The sequence below is a fragment of the Amia ocellicauda genome, chromosome 3, assembly GCF_036373705.1.
Source record: "Amia ocellicauda isolate fAmiCal2 chromosome 3, fAmiCal2.hap1, whole genome shotgun sequence".
In the NCBI taxonomy this organism is placed as follows: domain Eukaryota; kingdom Metazoa; phylum Chordata; class Actinopteri; order Amiiformes; family Amiidae; genus Amia; species Amia ocellicauda.
In genome coordinates, this window is record NC_089852.1 from 36,012,914 (window position 1) to 36,028,854 (window position 15,941).

Consider the following 15,941-nt stretch of genomic DNA (forward strand, 5'->3'; position numbering starts at 1 on the left):
TTATAATATTTGAGGTAGTTTTCTTGGCGAACACCACCTTCTCTGAAAGATGCATTATGCAGACTTATCCTTGACTTTATCACTGGCCACTGAGCACAAAGTGTTTGGATGGTGAAGTCATTTTCTCAGTAGAAGAGATACAAAGGAAATGTGGTGTTTTCAAAGCAATTCCCCGCAAGCAAGGTACAGCTCCACATTCACACGGATTAAAGAAGCTCTTCCATACTGAGAAATCAGACTTGCTAATGCATGTGGTACCCAACACTGGGTTTGACCAAGTTCGTCACGAATCTTATTGAATTAAAAAAAATACAGTCATTACAGTACTCCCCATGAATGAGAGAGAACTATTTTGACAGGCTTGGTTTAATTTAATTATGTTTGCTTAATTGTGTAGCTTTTAAGCTAGAGGTCTTAACCAGTGGCAACAAAACCGTGCAGAACGTGACATGAAAGTTTATATAGCGTTAAAGATTCATGATGCCTTTGAATTACAGAAGAAGGGGAACAGTTCGCCTTGTTTGTATATTGAGCGTGATTCCAATTCCTTTTAAGTTTTCTGCTGGTATATTATTCCCAGAGATACAATAATAACTTTGATCACAAAGTACTGTGTTTCCTATGATTTTAGTTGAATAATTTAGGTTGTCATTATGGAAACCTTATCAAAATATCATTGAACATTATTGATTTATTACCTATGACTGCTATTGACTCACTATTGGAGCCCAGCTGATACATTGCATGCGAGATTAATTGTATGATAGGAAATAATATCCACTTACCTGAATATGTGAATCAATTCCTAATGGATTCAAATTTTATTTTTCAAAATTTAAGGGTACTCTAAATGGGATTTTTAAATCAAACTTTCAACAGTAGATGGAACACATTTTTTGGATTATGTGTTTATTGGTGAGATGAATAATTAATATTCTAAAGATGGTGTTTGATACATTCTCTTTCTTTTAAGGTTGTTAAAACACACAAAGCTATTTAGGAAGCCTTCATTCAAACAAAATCGATTTGCAAAAGGCTTCTCAAGGGCTTATTAAGACAGACATCTATATTAGGCTGCATGTCATTCAGGTTTTTTTTTTTTTGTGCTTAAAAGGCAAATGTGTTTCTTAAATTGATCCTCTCATTGCAAGGCCAATGCAGTACACACCAAAACAAAAGGGTCTTGAACTCTGTGTATTGAAAAGGGGGGAGCGAGAGAGAGAGAAAATTATTCATCACGGTTTTCATTACAGGGCTACAGCGCCCTCTAGCCAGCAGGCAATTGTATTGGTTTTGAATAAAATCAGCTGAAATTCTCTCGCTAACAGATGCACACACGTCGATTGATGATTGTCACCATCTCCAATCAGTCCTAATAGCTGGCAAACTCCACATTGCTGGAGGAAGCAGCCAGGACACATTGGGCAGACAGGTTAGTGAGAAAGAGAGAGACAGAGAGAGAGGGAGAATATACAAATAGACCAAGTGATGAGTTTATTATAGACAAGTCCTTTGTAACCAGTACATTTTGATTCTCTTTTTGGCCTTTTACATTTTGTGGTGCTATTCCTATGACAGCAGGTCTACTGCAGTAGGCCGGGCTGAATCACTTCAAAAGACAGCACAATAAATCACAACAAAATACACCAATGGGTAATTTAATTAATTCCTCCAATTTAATTTGTTAAAAGTTTAAATTAATTAAGCCAACCAGGCTGAACAGACAGTGGCTCTGGAGACCAAGGAATGAAATGTCAGTAGTCATGTTTTCTCTGCACTTGACAATTTGGTACATATCCACAGAAACTAATTGCAGAGGAAAAGACAATGTGGTAAAAGTTTCTGATTTTTTTAAATAAAAACAAAATGAGATAATTCATAGGAAATGCACTGCACCTGCACATTTACACATACAGAGTTGAACAGCATAGCGAATTTTCCATTATCCCTGTATCTGTGTGACAAAGTGTGCACCACGATGCGTTCAGTTTTTCAATTCTCCCATCTGACTCCACTTTTAGACAAATTCTGTTAATACACATCCATATTTATATACAGCAGTTACTTCCAAGTTAATTGCACCATAAAATTACAAAAACATTTTTGCTACAAGACACATGCCAAACGACCGATCACGCATTCCGAGGGTTTTAAATAATACAATCTTACATCAACGCATTCGAAATGAGCCCGTCCGCTTGTTCACCAGTTTTGTCCGTGTTAACATATGTCATACATATGGCAAAGCAGAAGAACATGTTGTAAACTTAATTTCAGAGATAAATCACAGCTTTTGATTTATTTTAGTAATAGTTTCTCTTTAACCACCACTTTATTGTTGCTGCATTGTGACCAGGACTCCCCATCAAACCAACAACAAAATGATACACGACCATGTTCCTGTTTAATAAAACTCACTACAGTGACTTAATACCCCAAGACTAAAATCTCTGGATTGATTTAGGCGACTGGATTACAAAATCAGATTCGCTAGACCCACAGACCCTTGACTAGCCTAAAAATCCCATGAGATTTATATCTACTTTATTAAGCCTATGGATATAGCAAATACAGTAAACCATCTCTGATGAAGAATGTTAGAGGAGAGACCATGAATTTGTCCACAAACTACTTACACTTCTTTTTATCAGCTCCTGCCATAATTTCCACAATTGCCATACACATTACATATACGGCAGGCTAATTAAAAAAGTAGAAATTGAAGGTTTCTAACATCATGCATGTTTGACAGCAATTGAATATTAAATAATGGGGACAAATCCATAAAAGTAAAAAAAAAAAAAAAAAAAAAAATGCATAGAAGTATAAATTAAAATCCCCAAATTCTCTCATAGATGGTAATGGACACAATTTAAATAACTGCAATAGCACTCCATTCTAAATTCAGAGCAATGTGAGCACTAGCAGCTATACATCTGTACATCACCAGCAAGAGTGCAAACACATGGAAACCACTGTATATACACTATATACATCTACTGTACAACTCGCAAAATCATTTACATTGGTCAGTTTTCTTTGGCATTCCATCGGTTTTTCATTCTATTCAGTCTTCTTTATGTTGGCTGCAAGAAGTACTGGTACAGCATGCATCCAATTAGAAACTGGAAGCCCAAGGAAAGTTAATTAAGATAGCACTTTTAGTTTTAGATTGCTTTAGTTTTAATCATGACTGCTTGAAAAAAAAAATCACTGCCAACTCCGTGAATGAGAAGTAAAATTACCCTTTTCATTCAGAACTACGAACAAATAGGGTGACGGTCTCCCACACAGCCTTCGATTGAGAACATCTAATTGTTTCAGCTTTAATCTAGTGGTCTGAAACTCTAACAAGCAATGTAGGCCTAGATAGAAAGTGTAAAAAATAGCAAATTTTTTTAAGAAACGTATCTACAAAAAAAAAATACAAAAGCAGCATTGGATACGTTCTATAAAGTAAGAAATTAAGGCTTCTCTGACAAAGAACGAAATATTTTTTGGCAGTTTGATTTTTGTTTTAAAGGTGAAATGATCTACAACATCCACAAAAAACAATGAAAGCATTTGATAGTACGAATAATAAAATCACAGAAAATTAAAGAAAATCGGTTTTGTTCTCAAATATCATAAAAGCTTTCAGTCACAAAAGCCATGATAAATGTAAAATCAAATCTCACGGGTCCATTCAGTTTCAAGTGTATACAGCTTAACTGCCACTGCATGGGCCCTTATCTTCTTCTGTGAAGAAATACAGAAACCCTTGCGCTGCACATTTTAAGGTCACTTCCAAACACATTTCCTGAGGTGTTTTACTAGAAGCCAAATTCTAACAGTGTCATTTTCAATTCTAAATACATAATTCTCAGGCTCAGTGTTTTGTGTTCATTGTTACAGCAAAACAACCCAACCGCAGGCATGTCTACGTGAATCCATGCAACACCTTCAACCTTCCAGCTTCAACGGAAGTCAGCTCACTGCAATTCATAACCTTACCACTGACACCAAGCATGAGCAGGCCCTCATATTCTGAGTGAGGTTTAACCACATGCAGAACCAGAATTCAGAACTAATGTCCTTATGCCGAGTGTAATATCTTCAAGCATTCAGTGGTGTTTCACATTTCATATTTTTCGGTGAACAAGAAAAGCACGTTTTGAAGATCTGACCTGAGGTATGTTGGTGTACCACACAGCAGTGTATTTTAAATCACTTAAAAAGATAGTAGGGGGGGGGAAGATCACAAGACAAGACAAAACATGCAGACCCATTTGCAGAAAATATTTTGAAGATCAATAGCCAATACATTTTACATAAAAATATCTGTAAACGAATATTAAATCTGAGCTACCAAAAGAGAGTTGCCATCAGTACCGCATGTTGAATGGTGTCCTTGTCTTCAGAATCGTCGAGATTCTAAATTTCTACCGCAAAAATTGTCCAACCGTAATTCCGGTGCCAATTCCGGGCTGGATGAAGCAGTCTTGGACAGTCTTTCTTCATCATCCAGCTTCAACATGTTGAGAGTAGAAACTTGCCGTTAACACGTGGAGGTGGAATCCAGCATTCTCTGTCGTACCGCTTTCTCCTCCCTGAGTTTTTTATCTTTGAGTCCGTCTTCCAATGATAAGTCGGACAACTCTGTAAATAGAAAACCAACCCACCCAAAACATTTGTTAGCACTTAAAATTCTCAAGAACTCTAAATGGCATGAACATAACTATTGAACTACTGTTGCTTTAACAAAATAGTTCAAATGTAAATTAATGCATTCATTAATTTTTTTAGGGCACTCAAGACAGAAAAGGAGCATATTCAGTTCAGATTAAAATAACCTTTAATGCAGATTAAATGGATGTTTTAAGATGTTTTTAATAATTTGATTAAACTTTAAAATGTGTCCATTAATATTTATAGAATCACTACATGCAAGGACCGAGGCAGCCTTAAAAAAATGTCTCAGTATCCAGTATTGTGGATAAACAAAACCAAAAAAACTTAACTATTCATAACATTAAGCCACTGATGTGAAATAAACCAATCAGTCCTTAATTTTAACACAATGTTACAATACATTCCCTTTAGGTATCACATGGCCTAATACATAACTATCTACACATTGTATAGTATTTGCACCTGTAAAATGAAGTGCAAATCCTTTAACGATCTAGGTCAAAACTTCTCTCAAGGAAAATATTCTAGCCCCATTTTGCATGCATCATTTTACATCGCTGCTAGCATAGTGCATTTGGTATGGCGACGGGAAACTTTTTTTTTTTTTTATACATATAACAGACATTGCCGTGAAGACTGCAAATCTGTACTAATACAGCTGGATGCTTCTGCGATGCCTGCGCTTCTCATTTAGTAACTCCTCTTGAATTTGGATGGGGATTTCACGGAAAGGCTCTTAACAGCATGAAAAGCAAGTAAATTAGCCATCTGTGCTACCTCACCCTGTCAAAAGCCATCTATTAGGATGATTAATAGAAAGCTGGGTCAGTGAATTCCATATGCTACAGCAGGCTCTTCAGTGCAGGTGGGCAAGCCTGTTATTAACAAATGAGTAACCGACTCACAATAGCCATCGTGACTGCAGACAGGACGCATGCAAATCGATGGCCTTGACTTTCCTCAATGGGTGGAATCACTGATTTCTGCTATTCTCCGTGTGTTTTTATAGATTTGAACATTGCATCACATCTGTATTTTGAATGTAACAACAGCTTAAAAAGACATTTACATTGTTTAGAAGGAAAAAAAGTATCCGTTTAGTATTTTAGAGAATTTTTTGTATTTTTGCTTTTCCTTAGCGTTTGTAGATTTGTTTTAAAGTTTTGCAAGTTCAATATAAGTTTGTCTCCCTCCTGCTGACCATTTGAAGAAAATACTGACATATGACTGGCTTGGTGCCATTTTACCAGGAGACAAAGTAAATAATCACCAAGAAACCATAAACTCACTCTGAGGAAAGAAAGCAATTTTACAGCTCAAAACCATCCGATTAATCCCAGGAAGCCCTGATACTGTTATCTCTAGGTCACACTTGATGAATTAAGAGCTAATATGCAAGTATGACTGATGTGATTGTGGATTCTCAGCCCAAATTAGACACAAAAATATGTATCTAAGTCCAATAAGCATTAATACAGTCCTTGAGATGAACTTCATCCTGTATTTCCAACTAAGCATCCTGGATGATGTTTTACAGGCATTACACATTCCCTCTCAAATATTCCTTGACTGATTTCCGCAATAAGCTCACGCACAACTAGATTTAAAACAGCATTTGTATGCACCGCTAGAAACTACGCAATACATTTGATTTCCAGTAAAATATGATTGCTGAACCCCCAGATTGTCAAGGACATATTTGCTCGCCCTTACATTTACTCTGGTAGGGATTTTTATTTACCCTCCATCGCATCCCCTGCTTTCGGTTGTCGCCACTTGACACTGACAGGGGTAAGGGCATTTCACTATTAAAGAGGTTCAGGTGGATTTCACAGGATGAAATTTAAAAAGCTGCAAACCTTCTATTCAATATTAACCTCTGAGGATCCCTGAGTGGCACATGCCAAGTGTATCCAATCAGTGACATGCCCTTCAATTGGCATGTTCCTTGTGATATGTAAAATGTCCTTACATTGCAATTTACTAATTTGCAAATTACTGACTTTATTATGAAACGCTCTTAAACGCTCCAAAGCTCGGCTCTTTGAAATGTGAAAAAAGATACAATTGTAAATAAAAAATAAAATATAAAAGCTAGCAAAGACCATTTAATTTTCCTTAAAGGTATACAAGTTTAAGATGCTTACAGTTTTGTTTTTGTTGTTTGTTTCTGACTGGAATATCATATTCGAGAGATGAAATGCTTACCTTTCAGTTCAGTTGCGTTATTTTCCTTTTCTAATCTGGCTGCTTTGTTGTTGCTATGGTGATGGAGTATCTTGCCATCTACAGCATCTGTCTTCACCTGGCCAAGATTTCTCAAGAGGTACATTATATCGAGACTCCCCTCGCCATTCTGCTGCACGTGTTCTAGGACTTTCAGGCGCTTGTAGGACTTCAGTTCGCTGAGGTTTTCCTCCATGAAGAGTAAGTACAAACTGAAGTCACTATAGAACTTAGATGAGGTGTCCATGAAGCCAAAGGTGGGCAAGCTTTCATAGGCCTTGAGGAACTCCGTGCTCTGCCTGACTGGAATCAAGGTGGTGTAGATAATGACAGGTGCCACTATGACATATACTATTAAGTTGATATAGCTAAGGAGCTGGAATACGCCAACCGCAATGAGCTTACATTGGAGAAAGTCAGGGATCAGGCTATCGTTTTTGAGCACTCCGGTCCGAATGTTGCACTTGAATTCGTCCGTGAGCGCGGCGAGATTGATGTAGTACCCCAGGTATATGCAAGTGAATAGAAGAATGAGAAAAGTCATGGTACGGCAGATGAGGTACTTGATTATTAGACCCTTGGACGCCTTCTTTGTCTTGAGATAGTTCTCAGCTAACGGGTACTTAAAATAACCTTCAGTCAGATCCAGGGAGCTGTAGGGCACAGAGAACAGGGATTAATTAGAGCATTTAAAGATATCAGATACTCTGTCCCATCCAATGTAAAATAAATGGCCATTTCGGAGATGCTCTCACTGTATATCAAATTTTACTGGCAATTGTTTCAATGTCTAAATTGATCTTAAACATTTCACCACTGCAAAATCACTTCAGTAGTTGGATAGAAGCAGACAGAAGATAGTAGTGATGAAGTAATGGAGTTACTTAACCTGCTTGGCTACAGTTCTTCGTTTTTAATGTTAATTAATTCAGTATGCTCCATAACCCTTTAGAAAAGACTAACAAACAAATAACATATTTCTGTTTTGTTTTTTGCAGCTGTGTCAGGCACTTTGACGGATTGCTTTTTGGCTCACCTGCGTGTGTCTGGAGGGGCAGTGCTGGAGTCCAGGACCCCATTGGTGGCCATGCTCTTGGCCAGCTTGATGGCGCTGTTGTAGGAGCGGTCAAACTCCTCCATGATGAAGGTGAGGTCAGAGAAGAGGTGCGGAGCTGCAGTATATCGCCAGAACAAGGCTGGGATGTACATGAGAATGGCCACCAGCAGGAGGATGTAGGGAAAAAACTGCCCGTGTAGAAAGAGAGAGAGACAGACAGACACACGGAGAGAGTCAGCGAGAAGAAGATTATGAGTTAATTCTGCTGCGAGGCCTGTTTATTATTGACCTGTTGTTTCAGTGAGCCTCAGAGATTAAGAAATTGATTAGCCTGCAACACAGTAATGCAGCGGCATCAATTCTGAGGCCATAGATTGCGTTGCTCTGTCCCAAAATAATTAACTCCCCCTACCTAAACCACATATTGACATCAGCAGGATCTTAAAATTCCCCTGGATATCCACACACACGTCTTCTTTAAATCCTACCCACAGAGGGCACATATTAAATAGGTACATGATGCGCATTTCAGAAAAGGGGGATTGCTCAAGATCTCTTCTGCCTCCTTCTGTCACACTATGTGTACTTCAATTCTTCCAAGAGTTTACAGATCTGTTCTCTCTGACTTATGAAAATCGATGTGGATTTCTATGTGCTGTGAAAAACAATGTATAGCCCTTTACAGTCATCATACAATTGGAATGTAACAATTTTGTCTCATATTCAAAAGCAGATTATTTTAGTTCCTTCAATTGAGAAGTTTAAAACATCCAGTAGCAACAGTAACATCTGCTTCCCTAGCTCATATGCCTTTATGCCATATAAGAAGCTATGAGGTGCATCAAAAACTGCTACCCTTAGGATATCATATGGTTTAGTTCTGATGAAATTTTGAACTAGGGTCATGAATCTGGGGAAATTAAATTGCTGCTGGCTTAGAGCACAGATGCATTGCATTTCCATGAATGCCTTGTTTGTATTTGAGCACTATGATTTAGCAGTCAAGGTCCTGATAATGGTTTGGGTACTGGGCAGGAAGAATGCTATATTGCCAAGGGCAGGATTTCTCAAAAGCTTTGACCAATTCTACCAATGTTACACATCAATATTATAAAAAAAAAGATCAACAAAATATATACTTAAAAAAAACAACAACAACACAGATCATCAATTCAAGATAATATAAAAATAATACAAAATACTTTGTGCATCTTCACTGCCACCTGCTGCTCAAGCACCAAACTAGGCAGAGAAAAAAAAAGTTTCACCCATCAGACAACCCTTCAGAAAAATCCTTCAGGTATTACTATGTGTAGGTCATCTGAACATTATTATCAGAGTTCTGGTGTAGGCTTTTTTTTTTTTATTTTTTAGAAGATTCGAGTTTTGCATATATTTTGATTAGCAAACAAATCAGACATTTGTATAGAGTTGATGTTTCTGAAATTCATATACAAAAGAAACAGGTCAGCAGAAGTGTAGGACAGTCAATTTTGTTCAAACAATTTTTTTGCATGTTTTCCAGTTTAGGTTGTAATGTATAGAAGCAGAAGCATTGTAATGACAAGCTGATGTCGATGGCCAATGGAAATACATTTGATTTATTTCACACTGACCTGAATGATATAATGACACTTGTAAGGGTACAATTGACAATTTAATGTAATCAAATAATACAGATTCACCTGCCATTGTCACATAGAACTGATGTTACTCACTGTAACAGTTAAAAATGTGTGATAGATTCTGTTTACATACACCAAGAAAATTCTGTACAGCTTTTCTCAGGGGCTCCGTTATTGTGCAGGTCGTGCTTGTGCTGGAAAGTGCGCTTTGATGGGAGCCTGTCTTAAGTGTAATCCCAGACAGCTGCAGCCTTCTTTGGGCTAAATTTAATTTTGCACATGACAGAATGCTCCTGGCATCTGCAGAAAGTAGACAGAGACCAATGCTCTCCTTTATAGGAACTCTGCTCCATCAATAACAAGTTCATATTAAAGCTCCAAGTCATGTTAGCAGTTTCCTAGAGATGAACGTGTAAGCCTGACTGTGACACACCAGGCTTATCTGTCTCTTTGATTGATTATAAACTACTATACATGTACAGGTATAGCATGTGCTTAGAGCCCTAGTGATACTGAACCCTTTACCAAAAATAGATGCACCATTCGGAAACTATTTGCAAGATATGAAACCTGATCCATATCACTGCATTAGTGCATGTAAACAAAAGTGATAGAATTACTAATTACAACTGGCTTAGATGAAACATGGTCCCATATTTCATGAGATGAGATGAAAGATCCCAAAAATTGTACATATGCATAAAAGGCTTCTCAAATTTTGTGCACAAATTAATTTACATCCCCGTTTGTGAGCATTTTTTCTTTGCCAAGATAATTCATCCACCTGACAGGTGCGGCATATCAAGAAGTTGATCATTACAAAGGTGCACCTTGTGCCAGGGACACTAAAAGGCCACTCTAAAATGTGCAGTTTTGGCACACAACACAATGCCACAGAGTGCGATTGACATGCTGACCGCAGGAACGTCCACCAGAGCTTTTGCCAGAAAATTGTGTGCCAAGTCCAACGTTGTTTTAGAGAATTTAGCAGTACATCCAACCAGCCTCACAACCACAGACCACTTGTAACCAGGCCAACCCAGGACTCCACATCCGGCTTCTTCACCGGTGGGATCGTCTGAGACCAGCCACCCGGACTGGTTTGCACAACCAAAGAATTTCTGCACAAACTGTCAGAAAGCACCTCAGGGAAGCTCCTCTACAGCTTGTCATCGTCACCAGGGTCTTGACCTGACTGCAGCTCTGGTGGACATTCCTGCTGTCAGCAGCCAATCACATGCTCCCTCAAAACTTGAGACTTGAAATCCATAGATTAGGGCCTAATGAATTTATTTCAATTGACCGATTTCCTTATAAGAACTGTCACTTTTCAAATCTTTAAAAATTGTCACATATTGCATTTATATTTTTGTTCAGTGTACAAACATTGGCAGAACTGTATGCAGTGAGGTGCCTATGGGGGGGGAATGTGTGATAAGTGGAGGCGTGAGGCTGTGGACAGAAGGACATTATCCCAGATTAGAAGGGGCATCAGGATGGGTCAGGAGGTTTACCAGTCCCTTACCACAGGGTCTAAATGGCTTTGTTGAGAGCTATACTCTATGAACTCATGCAAGGGGAAGCAGGGAGCAGGTTGTACCTTGTGTAGCCAGAGTGGCAAACGCCCATAGTCGCTGTGGGACAAGTGCTGCTGCTGCACAGCGGCCCAGCAGAAGGAATCCACATAGGCAGCCTGTCGCCAGGAGAAATTGCTTGGGGAGAAGCAGCTGATCTGGGTGCCTGAGGGAACACAAAATCAGAGCAGACAAATAAGGATCATGTGACAGAAGGCAAAGGTCAGTAAGCAGATAAAACCCTGATCTTATCTAGATTGTATTTTCACTTTCCTTTGTCACCTTGCTTATGATCTCGTACGACGACCGCGATAGAAATCACATTTAGATTGAGAAAAGAAACATCTGACACATGCAGTGGTAACAATCTAAGTGGATTTAACCAGGTATTTTGCAGCTGCAACACTTAAGATCTGAATGTAAGGAAAACATAATTTAATCCCCCTAGATTGTTTCCAGTAATGAGTGTTAAAGAAGAATGTATACTCTACACTTAGCTTGGAGTTGAATAATCCTGTAAGAGCTATACTTCTATGCATTTTGTTTTTTGCAAAAAGACAATGGCTTTATTTCAGGATTTATTCAAATAAAATGTATCAATAAGTTACACATTGCATTCAATTTAACTGAATATTAAACTAGTCTACTATTTATACTGTATTTTTCACTGTTGTAATTTCATATACATTTAGATTGAAAAAAAAAATCAATGATCAGCAAAGAGGTGGGAAGGGTTATTTAATTTAAGTTTGCAAAGGAAAACTGCAGTTGCATAAAAAAAATATATGTATTGCCGACAATGTTGTAAATGTATAACATTGGAAAATAATGATATTCAGTGGAGATTTAGCTTCATTGTACTTCCGAAGTAAGGCAAGTTTCTTTTATCTTAGAATCTGAGGAAGTCGAGAGCTTTTGCTTTTTTCCAAGAATCATGTGTACAGCGTAATAAAGTCATAAACAAAAAACCTTGTGATTTCAGGCCGTGCTTAGGCCAAAATAATGATGAAAAGAAAAACTGTGTACAAATTACTCTGGATTAAAATCACCACAATGCCACTTGTGTTCTGCTCTTGCAACAGATAAACACGTGAATCACAAACTCACACAAAGCCGCTCTGTACCAAGGGATAATCCCACTCCACTTGTGTAATATAGGCCAAGTATGATTCATTATTCAGTTTCATTTTGCAAAAGACTTAACGGATGGCAACGAGATCATCAAGATGTACAAGACACCTGACCTTTTCAGTCGATTATAAATCTGTGCTTGATATAAACTTGATACAGAGTAAAGCGGGAGATGAGGAGATAGTTTTTCTAAACATGATCACAAGATGTTGTTTTCCCACTCATCATGCTAACTAATAAGAACATGAGCTCCTAATGAGAGCCGCGTGGATCTAATTTCCTAACCAATTACCTGCAGATTAATTTAAGCTAAATCACAACAGTGCTGTAAACAACTTAAACTGGTTTCTCTGTCCTATACATGCCAACTCAAATACAACCCAAGAACCCAACTCAAAGTGCTCTACAAACATCCTTCTGCAAGATGAAACAGAGTGAACCCTATTCCTCGTTATACAGCCTTTGAAAGCAGACCAGGCTTTAATAACCGTTTAAAAAGTCAAATTCCCCAAGGATTTCAACAAATCCGGGACCCTTTTCACAGTCTCTCTGCCCCCCACCATCTTCCAGATCTGTTCAAATAACAAGATGCCACTGGTATTCAAATTGTTTTCAAAGACAGATACAGTGTTCTAAAGTGGATTCAGAAAAATGTGTAAAAGTGGTGTTCAAATTGTGGTTTGCTTGTGTGAGATAACATGATTTAGGCTACACTGTCTAGAGTGCATTTGTGGATGCTGCGCAATTCAATTCACAATTCATAGTGCCAGCAAACTAAAATGTTCTCTACAGGAAGACAAATATATTCTCTACAGGGCTGTTTACCTCCTGACTGCTGATATTTACACACTTTTCAGATTGAAATACAAAACCTTAAGCAGTCTTACACAATGTGGAAGCCATTGTTCTAAGTTGGTTTACGTTTTTTGAAAACAAAAGCTAGAAGAATTCAGAAAGGGATCCGGTGTAATTGTTCTGGGCCATGCTAATTATATAGGAGAGGACTGGCTTCACAGTTTGAAAACTCACCAGTAGAGCTGCATTTGAATTGTAAATGATTACCTGCCATTTAAAAATGCTTTCAGGAGGTACTGTTGTCATGTCTGACTGACACGTAGGGAGAAGCTGACTCTCAACGCTTACATTTGGATTTAGACAAATAATCCATAGCTTTTTCATTTAATTGAATAATGATGGATTAAATATTCATGAAAATTGGGAGTAAGTGCTTACCACTAACTTACAGTTTGATAGGAGCGGACACAACTAGGTCATGAGATTGCATATCACAGTGGAGCGCATAGTAGGGTGTTATCACAAGATATGACCTTCAGCAGATGCTCAAAACAAACCGAGATAAATAACCATCCTCCTCACGCCTTTACTTTTGAGGCTAGACCACAACTGTCAAAGCAAGATAGCAGTGGATCACAAAAATAGTATATTATTTTATTTTAGGGAAGGGGGATTGGCTGAAAGCAGAATATGAATAAACACTGATGTTTAGCTTCATAAAGTGAAATAAAAATAGATCTTTAATAGAAACACTTCTCCTGAAATAAAATGGGCTACCCTGGTTCAGGTTAGTTAATAGTGAGACTAGCATTTTTCACACAGTTTGGAACACATTGCTAGTGCAAAACACGTTAACCTCCAACTCCTTAAACCAATGTTGTATTGGTTTATAATGGGAACACGAACGATGAGCACAACGTGGTCTCCTGTGTAAAACAGTGACAGCAGGAGGTGAAAAGGAGTGCAGGGCGGGATATTTATGGCACCCTACAGTCCTTTTATACAAGGTAGGCAAATACCACTGGCTACAGTTCAAAAACAAGTCTTCTTCGTGCAGCCCCACCTTACTCGTGTAACCACTAAAGAGAGAAATGCTGGAGGCAAAATGCATCATAGGTTGTGTATTCAGCTCATCTACACACACAAGGACTGGAATCCACCTGGGTTTCAGGCAAGGAGCACAACTTTAACCTCCTGACATGAGCAATTACATTAAAAACATTTAACTTGTTGAATGAGTTTAAGGACATCAGCATGAAGAGGTTTACTGTAAGGATGGTGGTGTCCTGAAACAGAGATGGGAATGTCTTTGATTCAACAGATTGTAATGCTATGAGGTGGCATTTCCTTTCATGCAAATGACTGTCAAATACCAATTTACTACCCATTTATTTGCCAAGACAGAACAGAAACAAACAGGGGTGACCTCTTGTGTTTCCCCGACAGACATGGGTCAACAAGAAGTCAAGGCCCTTCGGGATTAGGCGTGTGATGTTCTCGGTAAGCTAAAGCTGCATAAATATGACATACTGTACATCTTTGTTAATGGCCCCAATCAACAATACTTGTTGTATTGGACGGAGCATGAGCAATATGCCAGGGGGGAAATATTTTAATTCATTTTAATTCATCATGAATCAATGTAAACAAGACATTTTAAAAAATAATGCATTTAAACGGAATTACTTTGCTGCATTGACTACAGTTGACCTGACTATGGCTAAGTGACAACAAGTCCTATATACAGTCATATGCACTAAAATACTGCATTACATTAGGGATAGAAGTACAACAAAACACGCAGACTTGTTGTTGCAGTTACTGGTACAATCCAAGCCCGGACGTGCACGGTGTCTTGAAAGCCACGCGTGTTTTTATTATTAGGCTGTACTCACCCACGGACACCTCCTGAGCAAAGGCAAGGGAGATGAGCAACAAAGGCAGCCCGACCACAATGCAAGTGACGATCTTGTCCACCGCCAGCTCCAGTCTCACGCCTTTGTATTTGGACTCGGACGGCTCTTTGAGCAGGAAATCGGAGAACACGTACTCTGTGGCTACATGTGCAATCGCCATGGCTTCCTTGGCTGTCCTGCTCGGTGCCCAAGAAGATCCTCGTCTCGGAATCGGGCTGCCGGGGCCTGGGCTCTTACACCCGCATCGTCTGCCAAGATCAAAACAAGGGCTCCGTCTTCTCCGCCCGCGGTTTCGTTTTGTTCACTCTGGAAAGTGATCAAGTGAGTTTGATCTCCATGTGCATCCCAGCTTCTTGCAGTTAAGCCCTCGCTAGCAGTGACCGCCGGGGCAGGTCTGGCATCTCCGCGCTGTGTGGCTGCCTGTCCAGCACTGGAGGGACTTTTTGTTTCCTTAATTTTACACGCTACCTCTCTTCCGGATTGGACGTTCTTCTGTTAAGGTGGTTTGGAAACGTTTCGCGATTCGTTGTTTATCGTGTGGATGTGCGTGGAAACACTCGGTTTTAATATTGCACAGTATTGACCCTGTGTTCAATCACACACAAGGCACAATTATAAAATACATTTATTCTGATGTCGAAGCTTTATTTGGCTCTATCGAAACTTTATGTTTCCGCCACCTTAAATGTAAATATTGCAGCGTCTCGAAGGCAGTTCATGCGGGCGAGTCCGTCACTCAGAGCTGCTTCCAGTTCAGGACGCGTTATTAATGGCATTGCGTTGTGTGAACAGTACACCCGATGCATAAAAAGCTAAATATATATGAAACGCGGGATCTTTATATCAGTGGTTCTCAAACCTGTCGTGGAGTACCACCTACCCTGCTTTTGTAAAAGTAAAATGTAAGCAAATTACTTCAATTAAGGCTTCAATTAAGTAATTGAAA

General features: G+C 38.8%; 1 protein-coding gene across 1 annotated transcript; it reads right to left on the bottom strand.

Moving 5' to 3' along the window:
* Positions 1-1,471: 1,471 nt before the first annotated feature.
* LOC136746631 (pannexin-1) lies at positions 1,472-15,438 on the bottom strand. Its single transcript, XM_066699250.1, has 5 exons — positions 14,975-15,438; positions 11,180-11,319; positions 7,934-8,142; positions 6,880-7,550; positions 1,472-4,638 (listed from the first exon to the last, which is right to left on the bottom strand). Exons 1-5 carry the CDS (start codon positions 15,153-15,155, stop codon positions 4,538-4,540), a joined length of 1,302 nt encoding a protein of 433 aa, XP_066555347.1. The 5' UTR covers positions 15,156-15,438; the 3' UTR covers positions 1,472-4,537.
* Positions 15,439-15,941: the final 503 nt, after the last annotated feature.

Excerpts from the sequence above, each read along its gene's own strand:
- LOC136746631 (XM_066699250.1), bottom strand. The coding sequence starts at position 15,155 with ATGGCGATTGCACATGTAGCCACAGAGTACGTGTTCTCCGATTTCCTG. Across the intron at positions 7,551-7,933 it reads GCCCCTCCAGACACACGCAG|CTCCCTGGATCTGACTGAAG; the intron begins GTGAGCCAAAAA and ends TGTGCCCTACAG. Across the intron at positions 4,639-6,879 it reads TAACGCAACTGAACTGAAAG|AGTTGTCCGACTTATCATTG; the intron begins GTAAGCATTTCA and ends TTCTATTTACAG.